This window comes from Panthera onca, chromosome F2 (assembly GCF_046562875.1).
Source record: "Panthera onca isolate mPanOnc1 chromosome F2, mPanOnc1 haplotype 2, whole genome shotgun sequence".
Classification (NCBI taxonomy): Eukaryota; Metazoa; Chordata; class Mammalia; order Carnivora; family Felidae; genus Panthera; species Panthera onca.
In genome coordinates, this window is record NC_138356.1 from 80,493,059 (window position 1) to 80,515,329 (window position 22,271).

The 22,271-nt window shown below is 52.4% G+C and overlaps 1 protein-coding gene across 16 annotated transcripts in view; it reads right to left on the reverse strand.

Moving 5' to 3' along the window:
* The window catches only part of PTK2 (protein tyrosine kinase 2), a 257,923-nt gene that overhangs the window by 90,308 nt on the left and 145,344 nt on the right, over positions 1–22,271 (reverse strand). For all 16 annotated transcript variants that reach the window (XM_078441853.2, XM_078441844.2, XM_078441846.2 and 13 more), the window contains 5 exons: positions 16,852–16,992; positions 16,260–16,337; positions 8,319–8,426; positions 6,675–6,792; positions 1,479–1,509 (listed from right to left, as the gene is read on the reverse strand). In XM_078441853.2, coding sequence (XP_078297979.1) covers positions 1,479–1,509; positions 6,675–6,792; positions 8,319–8,426; positions 16,260–16,337; positions 16,852–16,992 — 476 coding nt within the window. The remainder of the gene's footprint in view (positions 1–1,478; positions 1,510–6,674; positions 6,793–8,318; positions 8,427–16,259; positions 16,338–16,851; positions 16,993–22,271) is intronic.

A 22,271-nucleotide genomic window follows, 5' to 3' on the forward strand; every position in this document is an offset into this window, starting at 1 on the left:
TGACTCTGCTGTTTTTCCAGAAGACGACTTTCTCCAGATACGCAAGCGTGCGGTACAGAAGCACCGAACAGAAGACGCGTCTTGTACGTAGAATCTACACTAGGAAGCACGGGGACTGAGGCGATCCCTTTGGGGAACGGGAAAGGTCCCGCAGGCGGCTGTGTGGCCTCTATGATCAGCAATCATAGCCTAAAGCCACGGGACTGGGCTCCTTTGACTGAATGCTCGACGTAGCTGAGACCTAACGATCCTCTAAGTGGAATCAGAGTTGCTGTGCAACACATCAGCCGTTTCTCTTCCACTGCAGCTACGTGACTCAGGAAAACCCTCTCTGAACCCCACGCCCGGCAGGGAAGGGTGCGTGTGCTCCCGAGAGCAGGTTCACTGTCGGCCTCCACGTGCTGTTGTTGCCAAAGCAGCGGGAGGGGGGGGAGGGGGGGGGGCTTCCTCGGCCACGCCGCGTTTCCGGGTGCTGCCGCGAATCAGCTTTGCCACAAGTGCACGGATTCCGCCGCCCCCGGAGCACCAGCAGTCACAGCGTCTGCTGCTCTGTGACTCGTGGCGATTCCGCTCTTCCCAGGTTTGCTTTATTTGTTTGGTGTCTACAGCATCTGTTACCACTTCTGACCTACTACCTTCTTCACCCGCTTTTATATCTACGTTTACGATTCTGCATATCTTAACCCTCAAAGTCATCTCAACAGACTTTCCACATCTGAAGATATTCCGGGCACTGGTTTGTGGCTTAATGTGGGGCATCAGTGTGTATCTGTTAAATATCACTGAGTTTGTGAAGACACTGCCTGGAAGCCCAAAGCTGCTCTCGGCCATCCCCCCACTCACCCGCACGGCTCCTGCGTGGCTCCTGCATGCCACATACTTTCCAGGGCCAGGTCTACAAGGCCACGTGACCCTGGCCGTCCACAAGACCACGGGGCGTGGATAAGCAAAAAGATAGTATGTTTAAAGTGGGATAAGTACTACAGCAAGGCAGAAGGTGTTATGGGCACGCACACGGGGACGCTCTCCAGGACTGGGGGATCGTGGGGGGTTTCTAGAGAGAGCGATGCAGGATGAGCCCGGAAAGATGAGCAGGGGTGGAGCGGGGTCAAGGAGGCTGGAGGGAGAGTGGACCATGAGGGAGAAGAGCACTTATGATGGCCTAGAGGTAGAGAGAGGACAGTCTACTCCAGTAACTAAGAAAACTTCAACACAGCTTTAGAACAGTGTGGGCAGTGGTGAAGCAAGCCTAGCGTGGCCGGCAGAGGAGAGCGGTCAGGGTCCCGCTCGCCGGCCCAAGGACACATCCCTTGTAAGCAAGACTGACAGCTGATTTGACTTCTTTCTGGAAATACTGGTTTTCTACTTCCCTAGTCGCACACCTAGAAATGTGGTTATTCAGGCAAATGGAAAATCAAGCATGGAACCCACACGGTCTCTAACACGACTAAGTGACAAAATGCACAAAGGGCACTTACTTTGGTATTGATGGCAAAGCCCGTTCACCTTCTGGAGAAAAAAAAGAGAGAGAGAGAGATAAGGTTCCTTCTATTTCTTTTGAAAAGACTATGTGCAGAAATCAGAGAAGAAGTCTTCCTCCAGAATTTAGCAATAACCCTTTATTAAGGAGATCATTATGCTGTTTTCATGGTCTATTTTCAATATTTATAACACACACAAACCAACCGGGGGTGCATATGGTTTAAAAGGTACCGCCTAATCAAAACAAAGCAGAGGTGGAAAGACATCCCTCCCAGGAAGCTCTAAAAGATGAAGACAGTCTTCCGGTCAAAGTCAATGTGACTTACACCAAAGGACATTTTGTACTTCGATAAAAACGCTCACCAGTCGCAACACCAAAATCTGTACGGGAAGCACAAATAAAAGGAAGACAAATCCTCGGGCTGTGCAGAGGCAGAGGGACTGATGCACCAGAGCCCAGGAACCTGAGCCCCCGACCTGGGCCCTCTACTGGGGGTCACCTCCCATCAATGCCTGGAGCCTCGCGGCTCCAGGCACTGTGACTCGTTCCGGGTGGTCATCACAGCGAGGCAAAGGGCTACGTCTGGTGGCTGGGGGAGACCCTCTCCCCTCACCCTCCTTCTGTGAAGTAGGAAGCACACGCAGTCCCCAGTTTAATGTCTTTTATGTGGACAAATCTGACAGACACTGAACTAATCCTGTCTTCTACTCCATCCCTGACCTAAGTCGCTACCACAATAATCTTCCCCAAGTACAAACTCATCAAGTCATTCCCCTGCTTAAAACTGTAGTGTCTCGTTTTTGGGTTTTTTTACGATTTAATTTTTAAGCAATCTCTACATGCAACGTGGGGTTCGAACTCCCGACCCCGAGATCGAGAGCTACACTCTGCTGACTGAGCCCGTCGGGCGCCCCTCTCGATGGCTTTTAAGATGAAACTTAAGCACATCTGCGTGTCCCACGAAGCACTGTTTTTTCTGCTGGGACACACAACACCTCCCTGTCTCCCTCTCTGGGGTGTCCGCCCACCTATGCCCCATCTCTCTGCCGCCTTCCCAGGGCCCCTCTAGCACTCGCTGCCCTTGCGCTTGCCCTACAAGCCAGCCCCAGCAGCTCCGTCGCCCGCCTCTCCTGTTCCATTCTCCGCTGTTCCCTGCTCTCTGTGGCTGCATATCGTATCTCCCTGAACACAGCGTGCTGCCTTCACACACTCCAACCCTCGGAAGAAGCTCTTCCTTCTTGGTAGAGATACCAAGAATTCCTCATTTGGTAGAAACACCAAATTCCTCAATTTCTTAAAGCTCAACCCGAGTGCGATCTGAGCTCAAAGGAGCCCTTCCTGCAACACCCCAGGCGGCTTCGGGCGGCCGTGCTGGGGCTTTGGCCTCATTACAGGGCACTTCCCACGTATCAGAACCGCTTGAAGGTTACACCGAACCTGCCCACGGGTGTCTCGGGACACTCAGCAGGGTACCCTGTGCTCAGACGGCTCTCGGACCACCACTCGGTTAACCAAGAACTGAATCAGCCTCGGGCCCCGAGTGACTCTTCCTGAACAACTGTCTATTTACCGAGAAAACAGAAACCAGACCAACTCGCACGGACGCTTGTGTGGCATGAGTGACACAGAGCGCACGCGGCTTCTGCGTGGCGCCCGGGGCGCTACGGCGATTCCACGCAAGCTTCCTCACTCCGACTTCCTGGCCTCAAGTTTCAAGCAACGTAACCAAGTTACAGCATGGAGGCCCAAGTGGACTTCCTGGAACTTCCTATCAGAACACCCGTGGCTGCTACCAGCGCATGTCGCCCACATCCACCACCGCCCGTTAATAACGGCCTTCCAAGTGACTCGTCAGCGTGGCCTCTAGCCGTCTGCACCCCCTGTTGGAACGCCTGCTTCCTTGGAGAGAGAAAGAGACCAGTTAATAAACACGTGGCACACAGACGCTTCCTAAGCAGGCGGGCAGGAGCAGAAGGCAGGCTGTAAATGAGCCGACTGACGAGTGGAGGGTCTTAACAGAGCACTTTCCGGAAGGAAATGATCTGAAAGTAACAGACCTCTGAGAAAAGCGGCAACACACAACATCGGCGGCAGCATTCTCAACACTCAGAACTCACCGCCCGAAACACCCGGTTCCAGGGGTTAATTTCGGACATTCCTTTAAATTCACAAAGCTGAACGCACACGTAGGACTTCTCGAGTCGTTCGTGGGGGTGGGGGGGGTATGTTATTTGTCTGAATAAATTCTTTAGGAAGAAGGATGGATCTTCCTATGAACCTACATGTGACTTTTAATTCTCGAATAAAAGTTTTTAGCTGTTTTTTAAAGTTAAACAGTACAGACACACCGTAGCAAATCTAAATCATAAAGGTACGTAACGTGGAAAGGCAGTAGCCCCACCCCCTTTGCTTCACACACACCTGCCCCTGCCCCCTCCCCGGGAGTGCTGACTGTCCACAGTCGGTCACTTAGCTCGTCCAGATATCCGGACTCCTTTATTCTTGTAAGTAAACACACAAAGGTTTCACTACACACACACACACACACACTCGCACACTCACTCGCGTGCTGTAGGCTTTTAGCACAAAATCAGCACCATCTCATCACTGTTTGCAGCTACGGAGCTGCATCGGGGGCGTGTGCTCCCTCATCCAGCGGTTAATTCCCACAGTGTGGACGCTCACGCTGTTTCCGGTTTTGAGTGATTACGAACAGCGCAGAGGGAACATCCCGTGTCTAACTTTGCAGGAGGATTTCCAGGAGGTGGACAACGAGCCCCAACAGCTGGCCAACAAAGTGCAAGGGCACATCTTCCGCGATGCCTCACTTTACCAAACTAGTAACACAAAATGCGATCTGGCTCGTTTGTGTCCAGTGCTTACTGGACATTTGTGTGTCCCCCTTCTGTGAAGAGCCTATTTCCATGCTGGCTTGTCTTCGTGAGCTGGGAGAACGTGTGAGAAAGAAGAGATTTTAATGCTCTGGTGTCTGTGTCACAGACATCTTCCTCCCCATATCGCAGCTTTAGAAATGTTTCTTTTGGGGCGCTCACGGGGCTTAGTCGGTTGAGTGTCCGTCCCTCTTTCTCTCTGCTCCTCCCCCACTCACTCTCTGTCTCTCTCTGTCTCTCAAAAAATGAATAAACATTAAAAAAAAATTTTTTAAATGTTTGATTTACAGTTATTTCTGTTAGGCAATGTATCTTCACTTTAGGCATCTATTATAAAACAGCTGTGTAATAAATGAATATGCTGGGATTGAGAATCAGGTGAGTAAGTTACTAAGTCTAACATCTCACTCTGTAAAGACAACATAAAATTGCTAACAGCCAGTGTCCTACTAGGTTTTTATGAAAAATATTTTCACTTATGCTCTTGTCATACACATGAGGAACTTAATGCATCACAGCTCACAAGATCTGATATCAAAACGTTTACCCCAAGGAGAAAAAAAAGCCAATGAAACACCAACACAGGAAGATGCTGACGTTTCAAACATGGAATGGCCAGCTTATTTAATACTTAACGTCTGAATGTTATTTCTATGTGTACCGACAAACTGATAAAGAATATTAGGGAAATCAGCATAAAATTTTTTAAATTATTCGCTAAAAAGGAGACAGGCAATATGTCACACTGAATACTTTCATAAAATACTAATTTCACGGAAAGGAATTTCCCTAAAACATTTAAATCATATTTGCAAGGTACATATATCCCTGCTTAAATAAAGCACGAAATGTGAAGCCAAGAGTCTGTGTCTGCACGAGTTCTGACAAACAGTGGCCTTTAGACATTCCTAAAAGCAACTGTATTTCATACAAAGAAAGCTACTATGAACATATACTATATTTCAGAAAAAAGAACAATGACTAGGTTTTCTTGGTCTGATCATGGTGTCACAAACATTTTTGCTGATTAGCTGTGTCCTTACCGGCTTTCTGGCTGTGGCTTTCTGGCTGTGGCTTCCTGGCTGTGGCTTTCGCTATTGTTTCCAGAGCACATGAGGACACTAACTTTTACACAAAGGTTCCAATGATTCCCCTGCCTCACATGCCCCCACTGCTCCCTCTAACTGCTGTCAACACGGGGTACTCGGCTGCCGGGCGGGCTGGGCTTTCTGCTGCGGCTCGACGGGAGTTCGGACCTTCCCCATCTGCCCTCCTGGTGCTTTCCTGTCTCCCCCCCGTGCAGGGCACGCAGCCCTGCGGGACTCCTTCTCTGTGACCATCCTGGTCAGGGAGGTGAGAGCTGCAAGGGCCCCGCGCCACCTGCCACAGTGCTGGCTGCTCTGTGGGCACCACTGTGGACCCACCTACCACGCCGTGAGGACGGTCAAAGTCAAGGTTCCCACAATGTGTCAGGGTCCCACTGCAGCTAGCAGTGTGATGGGAACGATCCTAAGACTTACGTGCCACAGTATGTGGTGGACACGGCTCCCAGCCTTTTATGAGGTCATTAATCCTCCCTAAACCATAAAAGACAGGTGCCACTCTGTGTCTTGTATTTTACAGCAAGAGCACCGAGGCACAGAGAGGTTAGGCAATTTACAGACGGCAGCACAGAGGACTCGTGATTCGAACCCACAAGTTGATAGAATTCTACAGCCCAAATTTGTCTTGCTACCACTACGCTATTATCCTGCTGGGAACATTTCGTTTGATTATTTCAGAAATCCAAATCTTCTCAAACGGCCATTATCACTGCCTTGTAAAAACCCCACATCGCTTTTGAGGTGAGAGAGCCTTGTTTCCGGGCCAGTTATTCATTCCAATCATCGACTTTATACATCATGACTGAGAATGGATTTTGTTCTTTTCTCTAAGCTTTTGAGCTCTATGAGAAAAAACGGGAAAGATGCTTTATTTGACACGCGTGACAAAGGATCCCTGGAAGCAAACAGACCCGGAACACGATCCTACAAGTGTCTTTACGCCGACGGCGGCCTAGAAAGCGCTCCAGTGTGTTGCTCGCACCCAACAGCCTGAACGCCAACGCTGTCTCCCCGGAGCTCCGTCCAAACCCAGGCTGTGCGTCGCCCTCCTTCCCCAGAAAAAGCGGCATACGATTCGCTGGGCTGAGTCCCCGTGTTCTCGCCACACGCACAGGCCGATCCACGAGGAGGAGCGCAGGCTGCTGGGGTGAGCCTGCCAGCAGCTCAGGGGACGCTCAAGCGGAAGCGGGACCTCACCTTTCTGGGGCCTGATGATAAAGGACTGCGTGGCTCCGTTCACCAGCCGGCAGTACCCATCTATCAGGTCAGCCATATTCTCGGCGATGGTCAGGGACGGTGCTGTCACTGTCAGAGGCTCAAAGGGGAAAAGACCAGGAAAGAGGGGTTATTGTTCTTCCCAGTAACCAAAGGGGCAGCTGTGCTATGACATCACACCCCTAGATGCGCTTGGAAACAGAGAAGAGTGACAGCAGCACAGATCTGTCGTAAGGTTGGCGTGAAAAAGGAAGTTTGATATTTAGGGACGTTATTCCTAGAATATGTGACGGAAGGCCACCCAGACAAAAAGAGAAAAATCACTTAAACTGAGATTCACTTTCTAGAACTAAAGGAGGCAAAAAAAAAAAAAATTTCCCTCAGAATGTCTGGCCCCTCTGGCGCAGTGTAACGAAGGGAAGGATTTGGAGAATCCGCGTATTTCAAGTACAGCTTATTTTAGGAACTAAACTAACGTGGAGTCGATTGTTATCAATTATCCATCATAACTTTTCTAATACTTATGAAAACTAGAAAAATGTCGCTATTTCTAGCACGCACAGCACATTCTGCCTGAGGTTAGAAATCACTCTTTTCAGTACCAAACCTGCAGTTTTGCCAAACCTCCTGAAGACCTGCCATTAAAGATCGTCCAGGAGACGGTCAGAGCTCGGAGGATGCCCTGACCCGGGCATTTGTCACCAGCTGCCCCGGGGGCCGCAGACCTTCCCTACGCTCAGCTGAATGTCATGGGGTGGGTGGGGGTGGGGGGAGGTCTGAAAACAGTGCCGACAAATGACACTACCGAGCTACCGTCAGGAAACTTCAATCTGTAATAAAGCCTCGAGATCTTAGGGTCTCATCGGTTTATGTCTGAGAATAAAGGCATTTCCTAGAGCCCCAGAAATGCCACCGATCCCAGGCAGGAAGCACAAGCGAGGAGCATGGCCAAGAAACCCGTGTGAGAAAAGGCTGCCGCCGCCCAAGGGGCCCGGGAGCCGCACGGAGCAGACGACACAGGTCCAGGCCGGGCTGTGTGCACAAGCACAGCTGCCTGTGCCAACGGTCGCCCAGACTCCTTCATACGCGAGCGTTGTCGCTCGTCCGGGGGCCACCTGATGCCGCGTTTGCCGAACGACACCCGTCTCCACTGCGCCACGCGGCACGCGGGCTAAGACCAGGGGCTCCGGGACGAACCCCAGCTCCGCCGCCCGTGCTCGGCTTCCTCAGCCGTGGAAACGGGGACAAAGTATCCCAAACCGCTTCTCTCGCTAAGGTCTGAGAACGACCCGGGTCGCTCCTGGCTTCTGGGCTAAGCGTCAGGGCAGTGGGGTCCCCCCCAACCCCCGCCCCTGGCAGGAGAGCGGCTGCTGCGCGGTCTCGGTGACCCCGGCAGAGAGCGTCACATACACGGTCTGGGAAATGACGCCGCTTGACCAAGGTATTTGTATGTAATCCTAAGAAGCCGATTTCCTTGGTTGTTCACGGTAACCTTCAGCCATCCCGACAACGCTGCTCCTGACTCTGCCAGCTGTCACCTGCCGTCCTCGTCACTACTTGGGAAGGAACACCCCCCACACAGGAGAAAGCTGGGAGTCTGGCGGTCCGCAAGAACTCTGCCCTTACCTCGGGGGCGCCCGCGATTTTCAGCTGCAGCGTTCCTTTCCTGTCCTTGTCTTCGCTGTTGGAATACTGAATGGTCTGCACTTGATTGAAGTCGGCCAGATGTGTGGGCTTGGGAGAAAAGGCAAACACTTTGGACCCCAGGTAAGGACTGCTGGCAGGTGTTCTGTGACACTGTCACGGTCCCCACCCCATCCCACTCTCCCTGGGACCTCCTCCCGAAGACTGCGTCTGGGGAGAGGCCGCTCGTGCATGCGGCCCCCAGTGGGGTTTTCTCCTCCCGAGCAGTCCTAGAACCTCTGGGAACCGTCTTTGCACCTCAAGGTGAGGGATGTGCCTGTGCCCCGTGCTCCCGAACGCCGACCAGGAGCGCTCCCTCTCCCAGAGCTGGGAGACTGAATCACAGCTACCAGAGAAGGAAGGAGAAAGTCCCTGACTTGACTCACTCGCCGGCCCAGGTGTAGAGGTGTAGGGTGGGGGAACCACGTGTGAAACTCCCTTCCCTTCCCAGAGAGGGAGGGGCCTGTGCACCCCCTCCCCCCCCAGGCGCACCCTCAGCTACAAGTCTCTGACTGTAATGGTGCTAGACACATGGCAGGGATCCAAAGACCCTTCCCAGGAAGACGAGCCCAAAGCGACTTCATTTTTCCAAACAGAACAAACCCTTTTCTTCTTAAGACAAAACAAATGCCCGTCTGCCGCTTCTAGCATTTCTTGACAATGCCCACGTTGCCGTGACGATCCCTGCACATTCATTTACAGCAACTAGCCTGATTCCAGCCTCCTTCTCTTGGAGTGCGTGGGGATTGGCCCCTGCCACCAAGCGCCCCCCTTGGCCCAAATTCTGCCCCTGGGACTGAGTTGGGATTATGGCCCAGCAGTGACTTGGAGCGAGCTCCCTTCACAGCAGAACATCTTCACGGCATTGCTGTGAAGGCCGGGGTGTGCTCCGTGAGGCCTCCCGACGGACCGGGCCGGGGCGGCCCTCCTGGTCTCCCATTCCAGGCCTCGAGCAGGGCAGCGGGCAGCTCTCTTCTCCCAGCCTCCTGCCGCCTGCCCTCGGGGGACCCCGCCTCCCTCCTCGGCCTTCCCCAGGTCCTCCCGCTTCTCCTCTGCTCCTTCTGTAAACCATCAAGGGCCCCGGGGCTGTGGCGCCCCAGCAGCCCCAGCCGGCCCCGTGGTGCGAGTACCACCTCCAGCCCCGAACCGGGACGCGTGTCTGGCCGCCTCGCACCCCCACACGGATGCAGGGGACCGACTGTGAACAGCACGGCCACGGGATCCGTGCTCAACACCTGCTTCTCCTCCAGTCCTCCCCAGCATGGCAACAAGCATCACCGCTCAACCCTGCTCCAGAGCCAACAAGCAGGCTCCTCCTGCAGCTCCTCACTGGCTCCTCCTTCCCTCACCCACACCCGGCCGAGCTCCACGCCTGGAGCCCCCGCGTTTTCCTTCCACCCTCCCGGCTGCCACTCTAGTGCAGTCACCGTTCGGTATCGTGCTTAGAGCATCAGCCCCACGGCTGTTCCCCTGGTCTGTGCCTGTCCCCTCACGGACCACCCCACCCGGAAGCCAGGGAGGTACTTCGAAGTGTAAGTCAGGCCTGACGGTCCCCTGCTCAGACAGGTACAACGCCAGCAAAAGGAAGCGGACGCCCACCCGGTCTGCCCTCCGCCTGCCTCTTGGACCTAATTTCTCATCATGAGCTCACCGTCACTGGCCGCACTCTAGTCTTACTGGGGCAGAACCGTGTCCCAGAGAGTTGGTTTTGGTTGGCTAAGAATGCGGGCTACAAATGGGGACTGGGGCTGTGGGACGTCACACAATGCATAGGAAATTCCCTCACGATGAAGACTGTCCTGTGTCCTTAATGGCTTTCAAGTGTCCTGGTGGCATGTTCATGTTGGTGAAAAATCGGACTCTAGAACCCAAGTCTATTAAAAAAAAATTGTTTAATGTTTATTTATTTTGAGAGAGAGAGAGAGAGACAGAGAGGCAGGCGGAGAATCCCAAGCAGGCTCTGCACCGTCAGCACAGAGCCCGACGTGAGGCTTGATCTCACGGACCGTGAGATCACAACCTGAGCTGAAATCAACAGTCGGCTGCTTAATCGACTGAGCCACCCAGGCACCCTGAACCCAAGTCTATTTTAAAACACAAAGTATGCTCCACAGTGAATTTTCTAGGAATACAATTTATGTGTAATTTAGAAAATACTGTACTTTGCTATCTTTGGAACTGTATTATGAGTGCTCACCATTTGGGAAAATGACATTATGGGGAGAAATTTTGTTTGGTATCTGACCTGCTGGCCCCGCACACACACATCCGTAAAGGAGGAGATGAGGCTCCTTCCAACAGAGCAGGAATCCAATGTCATTAAGCTGGTGCTGACACATGAAACGAGGGACATCTCAACTAGTTTCACTAAGTGATTACATAAAAATACTCATAATGAAAAAGTTTTCTCTAAAGCACAATGAGAAATTTAAGTCATGAAAATTAGATTCCTTTTCTTGTTAACCTACTGTTTTCCTCCCTCATTCTGACATTATCCCCCAGGGTCGGCCACAAAACTCCCTCATCGCTCTCCTGTACTACTTGTAAGGGAGGGCTTCTGGTCACCCTCCCTCAGATGAAAACGTTCATTACTAAGTATCGGAATATTCTGTTACGTCTGCCAATCGTTTGGCTGCGCGCCGACACACTGAAGGAGAGTGGTTGAGGTTACATGTGTGCAGCACGCTCCGCGGTTTACTTCAGGTTAGAAGAGGCTCCTAAGCAAGATCTGTTGTCAAGGAGGCAGGGTGGGGAGGGGCCGACGCTGACCGCCCTCTCTCAACCGGACACACACACGCTCACGCCACCTCTTTCACAATCGGATTATGTTTGTTTTTTCGTTGCTGGTCTTCTTTCTCCTATCCGATCCCACAGCCGGACTGAACGGCCCGTGAGGGTGACAGAGGGGCGGAGGCCCGTCCCGCCCGCCGCTGCACCGCAGGGAAGGAGGGCCGCGCTTGGTGTGTGAGGGGGTGAAGGAACGGACTCGGAAGACTTACGGGGTGCGGGGCTCCGTTCCAGGCACCAGGAGTACAGCAGCGAACAAGGCTGACGTGACTCCGGGCATAAGCCATCGCCCGAGTCAGCATCTGGTCACAACTGTGAGAAGGACCACAACAAAGCAACCGAGGGCACCGCACAAAACTACCGCGTCTGTTTGGGGGCGAGGGGCAGGGGGAAAGGCGAGGGTCTCGGAACGAGTCTCGCTGGGAACGAGAATGGCACTTGGGCTCCGTGAAGGCGGGACCGTGCGGACCTCACTCTGCGCTGGGCGCCGGCTCCGAGCGGCCACACAGACACACGTGCAAGCCGGCCGATCCGCCATTCAGACGAGGCCCAGCAGGAGTCACCGGCAGCCCAAAGGGAGGGAAAGGGGGTGCAGAGGAGACCAGGAGCCGCCCCGTCCCGTACGGTAGCGGGAAGCCACACGCGGCTGGGGAGCACCTGGCGGTGTGCGGCTCGTCCAAACAGAGGCGCGACGGGAGTGCGGGAAGCGTGCCGACTTCAAAGACTCAGCATGATAAAAAGCCGAGAAGACATCTCCAGAACTTTTATATGGGTGATCCCTTGAAATGATGGTGTCTTGGATATACTGGGGTAAGACACGATTCCTTTTTACCTTTTAAGATGTGGTTACTACAACACTTAAAATTCTATCTGCTGCTGGTATCATACTTGTATCGAATGGTGCCGGAGAACGCGGTGACCCAGGAGTCCAGTGAAGTAGATGAGGACTCAGAAGGACGGAGGGGGCTTAGCTGCACGAGGGTCACTGGCGCCCCCGGCCGAGGCGGCTGGGCGGGTGCTGGGGCGGCAGGGGAGGCAGGGCAGCCCGAGTGCAGCGGGCCCAAGACAGGCGACGTGCTCAGGCCAGCCCGGCCCGGGGCAGCCACGCATCGCCAGGCTCTCGACGGCCACACGCGCCAAGAACTTTTGCAATAAAGGAAAGAGGAAACACGTGAGGTGCCTGGGAGGGAGAGGGCAAGGGATCTGGGTTTCAGGAAGAGAGAAACTACACATTTTCTACGCTAACAAGAACGGCCCAGACACCGGAGGCATTTACTGGTGCAGGAGCGAGAGCAGAGGAGACAGAGGGGCCGTTACACGGCCAGAGGCGGCCTTCCAGAAGCGTGGGGCTCACCGTGGAAGGCACGGGACGGGGGAGGGCAGTGTGGCAGGTGGAAACGCAGCACGGCAGCTTCCACAGGAACTCGCGGGGCTCTATCCTGACTGCCCCGGCCCACTCCTCCTTCTTTATGTAACCAGTCACTCACACTTCTGAGCACACTGATCCTTGTAGCACCAAAGAGAAAATGTATGTTTCTTCCGTAGAACATTTATAAAAATCAACCACGTGCCCGGTTATAGTGAAGACTGGAACACATTCAAAATAACTAGCATGTAAACAACATGTGCTCTGCTCGTCAGCCAGGAGCATTAGAAATAATAAAAGTGAGACCCAAACCCCCTGAGCTACTTGAAAACTACCATCCCCTTAAATAATGCTACAGTAAGAGAAACAAAACTGAAAGTTCAAACTGCAAAGGAAGACGATCACACACCAAACCTGGTCAGACAGTAAAAGCGGTATCGGAAAAAGGAAGTGAGAATAAGTTTTAGAGAAATATCCAAAGGGAACAGCAGGAAAAAAACGATAAAAACAATCAAACAAGACCAGGAAAGGGGATCTGCCTAAAGGTAAACGCTGCCATTACTGAAAATGAATCGAAATGCTGAGACCCTGATCTCTGAGCCTGTCCTGGAAAGACACCTACAACAGACGAGCCCTCCACAGGCCCCAAGGGCCAGCCTCCGCAGACAGCTTGGGCGTGAGACCAGACACAGGCCTGAAGTTACTGGAAGTCACGAGGCACAGCTCCATGGCAACTGCCTGAACCTGTGGGGAAGCAGAGCACATACTAACAAAATGTAAGTTACCAAAGCCAACGCCAGAAGTGCACAACCTGACCAGCTGTGCTGGTGTAGAAGGAGCCAGAGAGGCACTCACACACCTGTCCCCGGGAGGATGGCAGGGGTCACACAGACCAAACCTACCTCACCTGTACAAAATCGCAATTCCAATTCTGGCTTAAAATACTTCAGGCCATAAAATCATAGAAAGACCCCAATTTACCTGATGAACTTAGTGTAATTTTTAACATCATGCCCTTATAAAGCTAATATAAAAAAGATTAGAATGGGGGTGCCTGGGTGGCTCAGTCATTTAAGCATCCAACTTCAGCTCAGGTCACGATCTCACTGTTCCTAGTTCCTGAGCTCGAGCCCTGTGTCAGGCTCTGTGCTGATGGCTCAGAGCCTGGAGTCTGCTTCAGACGCTGTGTCCCCCTCACTCTCTGCCCCGCCTCTACTCATGCTCGCTCTCTCTCTCTCTCAAAAATAAACATTCAAAACAAGGAAAATTTTCATTAATCTCACTTATGAATAGTTGCAAAAATTCCACATATCAGCAAATATAATAAATCAAGATTTCAAAACAACAATACAGCACAACCAAGTAGGAGTCACTTAACAGCTCAATACCGACACACCATCAATACAATATAAAACAATAAATTAAGGGAGAAAAACCAAGATCATATCAGTAAGGGCTGAAAAGACCTTTAATTACATATAGCAGCCCTCCTGATAAAAATTCTAAGCACAAAAGGGCATAATTTAAATACATAAATAAACAAGAACACCAAAGACACGCATTACTGAAACCTAACAACAAGCATTACCCCAAATAAAGACACACTTTCAATTGATACAATCCAGAATGACCCGGGGATCTCTTCTGCCACCCATCATTAAACATGACCTTGAAGGAGCCTTGGAATACAAGGAAAGGAAAAAACTGTACAGACTAGGGAAGAAGGGAGAAAAATTCTTGTTTTGCCAATCAGATGATTATATACCTACAGAGGGTAAGATTCTAATGAAAATGACTTAGTAAATGAATGATAAGCTTGTTGAATACAGCATCATCATAAACAACAATCGAGCATATTCGGCTATGCTTGCAGTATGCATTTTGAATTAGAAATAGTCCATAAAAACCCATTCAAGAATAGGCCAAAACCAGTAAAATACTCATGAACTGGTTTAGCAGGAAAGACGCATGTGAAAAAGACTACAAAATCCTCCTGAAGGATATAAAGCAATCCTGACCAGATACAAAGACATGCCATATTCTTGGACAGAAAATTCGTATCAAAAAATATCTACTTCCACAAAATTTCACAAAATTAACATACAAGCTGGAATCCCAACAGCACTTTCTGTGAATTTTATAGATTTGGTTTTGAAAGACTAAGTAACCAGGAAGAGCCAGACAAATGTACAAACGAGGAGTGACACACAGAGAAGATGTGGGGGAAAAAGGAAACCCTGGGCTGGGGCACCTGGAACCGTGTGGAGTCAATCCAGAAGGAGACGACTGACCAGTGGTGCGGGACGGAGGTGCCCGGGGGGCACTGCAAGAGGTACCAGATGACACGACCCGATAAACCGCAAGGACACCGCCAGCTGCTGCCTGCACCAGGGCCAGCAATAACCAGCCACCTACCAGTGACGACACCCAAATTTCTAAGGGATTTCGCGGTACGAGGCCATGACCTAAACACTCCAAATCCATGTAAGTATTTAATTCTCTTGCTGACCCTATCATGCGGTTGAAATGATTATGGCCATTTTACTACCAAGGAGACACAAGTCGATGGCGCAGGACCCCAAAGCCACGAGGCTGGCGTGAGAGCGAGTCAACGTGGGGACCGTGGCCATGTCCTCCACAGCCTGCCCCCTTGACCACACTAGGGGCCCCACCTGTGACCTCGCCCGTGGATTCCACAGGAAGACTTACATGTAAAAAGGACAAAGAAAATAGTCAAGAAAACACAGGAGACCACCAGTCAAATCTAAAGGCTACAACTAAAACAATCCGTGAGTAATAAAAACAGGTAATGCTGGGGCACATGTATGGCTCAGTTAAGTGTCTCACTTCAGCTCAGGTCGTGATCTCACAGTTTGTGGGTTCTCACCCTGCATCGGGCTCTGTGCTGATAGCTCGGAGTCTGGAGCCTGCTTTGAATTCTATGGGTCTGTCTCTCTCTCAAAAATAAATAAACATTAAAAAAACCCCAACGGATAATGCCACAGACCATCCTGAAGGGGCCACACCAATGTGCTCCTGCCATCCGTCAATTGCTATCAGCGTGGGAAAGCTCCAGGGGCCCACACTTTGTCGACACTTGTGATTATGGCTCTTCCTCATGTGAGCCACCCTAGAAGAGACCTGTGGTCCCACATGCATGGACGTGATGACCAGAAGGCTCAACACCTTTCCATTTAATCCCCTGACCACGGGGGTGTCCTCTTGGGTCATGTGCCCTTTACTTAATGATTTACTGTCAACCATTCCCTTGGATTTAAGGGTCCATGGCCAAATGTATTAACGCTAATGTTTGGCTTGCCTTTCTACTATCTTTTGATGAAAAGAAGTTCTTGATTTCGACGTCTATTTTGTGAAAATTGTCTTTTAGAGTTAGCACTTTTTAAGTCCTGTCTAAGGAACTCTGCCTACCCCAGGTTTACAGAAATTCCCAATGTTTTCTTCTGATATTTTTATCGTTTCTCTTTCACGTGTAGATCCATACTCCATCCGGAATGGGTTTTGCTATGGTGTGCCGACAGGGGTCAGAGTTCACTGCTTTTTGTCTGTGAGTATCTGGCTGACCCAGCAGCACTTACTGAATACTTAACCACTGAGGCAGAACTCAGGACAGAGGCCCCTCTGGGGGTGTGGGAGCAGAGAGCTCAGTGAGGTCCCACGCGAGCAGCGCGTGCGTGCACATGGCATGCCAGGACGCGCCAGCCCAGACTTACGCTGCAGCCCTTGTCCGTGAGGTAACTGATTCCTTCTTCTGGGCCGATCGCCAGTTCCACTGAAATAATCCAGCTTGACTTTTGGAGGCGAAACCGGTGGTGACAAAGGTTACCAGAAGAAAAAAGAGAGATTTCAGATGAAAGGCTGTGGACACATTAAAAGGACCAAAGCGGGGGCTGTGGGGAGCACCTCAGCTTGTGATTCGTCTATCCAACCAGGCAGTACAAAACGTCTGTAACTTCCCCACCCCAGCGTCAGATGCGGGGGAAGCTACTGGTTTCTTTGGAAAGATTATTTGAATAGTAAACTCGCCTCTAGACAACAGTTAACCAATCCCTGGGCTGGAATAAAAAATTCTAATTACCAACACAGGCACGCTTTTTAAAAAGAGGGTTTCATTTTTACATTGATATATTTTCTTTTTGCATTTTTCTCACTGAAAATGACAAATATTCTCGTGGTGTAAAAAATGTGACATTTCAGATTTCAATCAGAAATTTAGATGCCCGTGGATAAGAAACAGCAGGAGAACCCACACCTCGTCCGCTATCCTCTGCCCCGCACTCACACCCCCCGCGTCCCCATACTCACACCGAGGGCACACTTGAAGCACTCTTTATCAAATCGGTACACTGGGGAGAGGATCTCAAAGAATTTCAGAATGCTCTCTTCTCTGTTCAGGTTGGCGAACTGTCTAAATGTCTGCTGGATCAGTTTTCTTAGTGTTTTGGCCTGTATGATACAATTACCAGAATCAGCTTAGAGCAGGAAGAGCTAACAGCACAGATCTTTCCTCCCACCACCCACGACCACCCGTGTTCGCATTACTAGGAGACATCATCGCTTGTCAAAGCTTCATTTTTTTTTAACTAGCTGCAATAAAGTACAGGTCGTGTAGGATATAGCATCCTAACCCTTTTTAAGCACACGGTTCGGGGGTTCCAAGTCTTATTTCTTCAACAGAAATCTGTAAAGCGCTAATTTGCTTACTAGAACATGTGGTAAAAAGTTAGGCAGGATAGGTGCATACTATCTACGTACACGAAGGGAAGGAAGCTGGCCAAGGATTAGGTATAAAGGACTCACACGCCCCACCGTTAGGAGGGTATGTCGATACAAGGCTGGTGAAGGGCAATTTCGCAGCACAAATACCTTAAAAAAAGACACCCAACTCCGGATCCAGAAATTAAAATTCCAAGGCACGGCTCTTAAGAAACGATCCAAGAACTACACAAAGATTCAGCAACAAGGAGGCTCGGTGCGCAAGTGTGCCTAGTAACAGGTGGGTTACACGCGTCTGCACGTGTCTGTCCACACTGTATGCAGCCCTGAGGGCTGTTGTGCAGGGGCGCCTGGGTGGCTCAGCTGGTTAAGTGTCCAACTTCACCTCAGGTCAAGATCTCGTGCTCAGCAAGTTTAAGCCCCGTGTCGAATTCTGTGCTGACGGCTCAGAGCCTGGAGCCTGCTTCGAACTCTCTCTCTGTGCCTCTCCTGCTCATGCTCTGTCTCCCTTCTCTCAAAAACAAACATTAAAAAAAAAAAAAAGACTATTGTGCAGAACTAATTTACTGATGTTAAAGTCCGTATCACGGTGTTACACGAGATAATACGGCGAAATGATCTGTATGTCCGGGACAGAGGCCTTTTAAAGGGGAGCATTGGGGATGGGACGCGGTCATGTGTGAGCACAGGCGCTCACGTACCAGCACAGAGAAGACAGACCACATACGCCCTTCTCTGTGTGGCGGGACCACAGCTGACCTTTGAGACCTCGCACATCTCACTCTTGTACTTATGCACCATGAGCAGCTGGACAGTGGCAGGAAGGGCCTCCGGGCAGCAAGCCCACCGTCCGTGGTGTCGGAGGAAGCCCGGGGAGGCCAGTGGGCAAAGGATACGCGGTAAGGTCTGAGGACGACGGCTAGGAGAAGACCGCCACGGCGAGTGCTCGGCTTTCGCCGTGGGGACAGACAGGGTCCGTGGACGCGCCAAGCAGACCGATGTGATCTGACGCAGGCGCTGCTGTGCTGTGAACAGCACGAAGGAAGAAGCAGGGGAGACGAGGCAGGATGCTCCAAGCCATCTAGGCAAGAGGCTGGCAGAGTGGACACAAGGGCGGCAGCAGGAAGGGGGTGAAGTAGATTTATCCCGAAAATCGGAACCAACAAGGTGCACTAAGAGACAAGAGTTCCCACGAACTGAGACGGTGAGCCTGTGGGAGAAGCAGGCTGGCAGGTGGGGGTCTGAGAGGGGAGCAGGAGCCCAGCTGAAAGCCGCGTGAAAGGCACTCAGACAGGAAGCAGAGCCAGCGGGCGGAGAAGGCCGGGGCGGGGGCGGAGGGGAGTGAAGGGCCGCAGACTTCAGCGTGTCCCCCCCTCAGCACGTCGGGGGCTGCTAGGAGGTGGACCGCCAGGGAGTGACACACACAGGTGACAGCCTGCCTGCAGCGGCTTGAAGGTCCCCGTGTGCTCAAAGGGTTACCGCACCTGCAGAGAGCGAGGGGACAGTGACAGCTGCGGTCAAAGAGTAAGACACAGTCACAGCGGCTGAGGTTACGGGGTGAAGACGGCAGCGTGGGAGACCCAGGCAGGCGGAGGACAGGTGCCGAGAACCAGAGGAGCGGGTGCTGGACGATGACCTATGGCACACGGCCTTCGTTGTAAAGGCTCGCTCAGCTCTGGCACAGGAGGCTTGGGGGAGGCTGTGAGAAGCAGAAAGACCAGCCAGGTTCCCGGAACAGGCCACCCCAGAAACACCAGTGACACAGACCCTGAGGTGGTGCTAAAGGAGAGGGTGGGGCACCTTTGGGACGCTCGGACGACCTCGGTGGGCCGGGAGGGAAACAGGCAATCGAGCATGACAAGGTTTGTGGACGGGACAGATGGACAAGCAGAAGGGGCAGGTGTGGTGAAAATAAAGTCACGCCAATTCGGGACGTGTGTGTGATCCTTCAGTCTTTGGACCAGAACCATCAAGCAGACAGCTGGATACAGATTTGGCGCTCAGGAGAGGGCAGGGCTGGGGACAGCACGGTCAGAGTCTCCAGCTGACGTATGTACGGGCGGCTCCCACAGACCGAGTGGAGGCTGCAGCCAGGGTGGGCCAACAGCTGACTGTAACTTAGATCACATAATCTAAACTCGAGAGAAGTAAAACAGGCCATCAGGTGTTCACACAGAAAATGACCGACCGGTTAGCCTCGGGTGCTTGGTCGAGAGAGGTCTGGGAAGCGCGTCTTTGGGAATGCCCACCTAAGCACCGGCCACGGGCCAAGGGGCTGAAAAGGCCACTCTTATCATGGGCTAAGATAGCATTTAATAGTTGTTCTGACTCAGGCTTTGCAAACGTTCTCATGGCCTATTAGGTCCAACTGTCCCCCAGGAGCGAGTACACTGGCCAAGGAGACCTGGGTACTGTCTGCACCCACTTGCAAGGCATTTTCCTCGTTATAAATGAGCAACACAGCGTCCTGCGAGTTTCCTGAAAGCAAGCCAGTCCCTGACAAGGAGGTCCGCTCTGCTCTGGACCCAGAACGAATCCACTAAGGAAATTCTATTCTGTGCTTGGCACTTGGGAAGCACTGAAGAGTCGGCACGGATGCCTTGCCCTCGAGAAACTCGGCGTTCAGCGGGAGAAGAAAAGAGTTCTGATCTCCATCCACGCCAGCACGAGTGGGGTGCTAGGGGCACGGGGCTGTCAGGTGCCAGTCAACAGAAATGGTACCAGACCTGGCCGTGCAAACGGACCCCGAGTCTGCCCGGCAGCCCTGCCAAGCAGCTACTCTCTGGAGGTGAGGGAAGTCAGGCAGGTGACACGGTGGAGGTGGACGGGGCTGTGAGGCGGGCTCCCGCACCTCGTCCTCGGAGACACCACGAGGCGGCAGCAGGGAGGAGCCAGCACCATGTGCGCTGGGTCCCACCTCACCTTGAATTTACTTTCAAACGTGGCAATTGGGTAAGATCTTCCTGAGCGAGAAGCGGGCCCAAGTGGCCTCGTCATTCTCGAAGAGTATGGAGGAAGGAGTGCGGCCCACAGCGAAACCCAATTATGTGCCTCAGAACGAGTGAGGGCACGACTCTGGCGTCACAACCCTCACACAGATGAGACAGAAATCAATTCTGGTCTGTCTCGTAAACTGAGGACACTTCACTCCCCAGCACGTAAGCGGGAGATTTCAATGGCCTGGGGAGGGCGGGCTGCTTCAGTGCGTCCATGTGCCCGTCGAAGAAGGAAACCAGTGCACAGAAAGCCCCAGAAAGCTTCCCAACTCTTCCCGCAAGTGCAAGTGCACGCCAATCTAGGACACGGTGGCTGCTGCAAAGGACGGCTGTCCAAAGAGCATGGGGACCACAAGCAGGGACAACTCATTTTTATTAACATTAACAAAAAGCCGATCTAGTCATTCGCGCCTCTAAGAGGAATACTTGCACTCAGACAAGTAATGACGTGCGGTGACTAAAACCACGTCAAAGAGGCCCGGAAAAGAGGGCATTTCCGTGCCTTGTAGGCAGTTCCCAACAAACCACGAGTTTATAAACGACGGACGACACTCTACGTTTCCACCTGGTCATTCGTGTGATGCTTTCAAAAACGCATCACCCAAATGGTGTCCCTCTCTGAAGCAGCAGACACAGAAGTCGCTCTTTTTTTTTTTTTTTTTTTTTAATTTTTTTTTTTTCAACTTTTTTTTTTTTTTTTTTTTATTTTTGGGACAGAGAGAGACAGAGCATGAACGGGGGAGGGGCAGAGAGAGTGGGAGACACAGAATCGGAAACAGGCTCCAGGCTCCGAGCCATCAGCCCAGAGCCTGACGCGGGGCTCGAACTCACGGACGGCGAGATCGTGACCTGGCTGAAGTCGGACGCTTAACCGACTGCGCCACCCAGGCGCCCCCAGAAATCGCTCTTTAAAGCGAGCAAATGCTGGAGCCTCGGTGGTTCACTTGGTTGAGCCTGTGAGCCTTAATTTCTGTTCAGATCATGACCTCAGAGTTGTGAGAACAAGCCCTGCGTCAGGCTCTGTGCTGAGCACCTGCTTAAGATTCTCTCTCTCTGACCCTCCCCTACTTGCACACATCCACTCTAAGAAAAAAACAAAAGAAAAACAAAAAGAAAAAGAAAAAGAAAAACACAAGCCACCAAAGTCTCCTCCTGAGCATCAGACTCACACACACCCCCGGCCCACCGGAGGCCCCCGCTGGACGTCCCAGACACCTGCAAGCTGACAGCCACTAAGAGAACTCAGGACCTTACTGCACCCCAGGCCAGTCTCCCAGATGCTTCGAGACAAAGCCCTAGGTGGCAGCCGTGACCTCTTTTCCCTAACCCCTCAAATCCACTACACCCCCAAGTCCCGCAGCGCTTTTCCGGAAACTGTATCGAGTTCTCTAATCCTCTCCGGCACAGGAGCCCCACTCTCGCCTCCCGTGGGCACCTACACACATCGCCATGCGCTCTTTTGAAAACACGGACTGGATCACCTCACGCTGCACCTTCAACCCTGGGGCCTCCAGGACGCTGCATCATCGAACCACGCAAGGACGGAGGCTGCGAGGCCTCTCGGCCCAGGGGTCCGAGGGGAAGAGCACAGTGGGCGGGCAGAGCAGGTTCAGCTCGCGGGGCGGCGGCCGTCGGGGGTCGTGTCACCACGGGCCACTCAGGGAGGCTCAGGGGGGACACAGCTGCTCTCTGGGGTCGAGCCTCCCTGTGTCTCTGCAGCGCCCTCAGGGAGAAGTTCTCTCACCAGCCCCATCTTACAAATGAGGAAACGGAGGCACAGACGCAACAAAGAGCTGCACGGCAGAGCCAGGGCTGAAGCCCAGGCAGCCTGGCACGAGTGCGTCCCGTTGAGGACGTCACCGCCCCTCGCAGAGGCCGTCTGGGCCGGGCAGCGGGGGTGGGGGCGCGAGGACAGGGCTCTGGGTGGGACCCGCGGCTGCCCCGGCCTCTGCACGCTGCCGGGAAAGCAAGAGTCAGTACGCGGCATGCGGCACATGCTGGGTGCCCAACAGG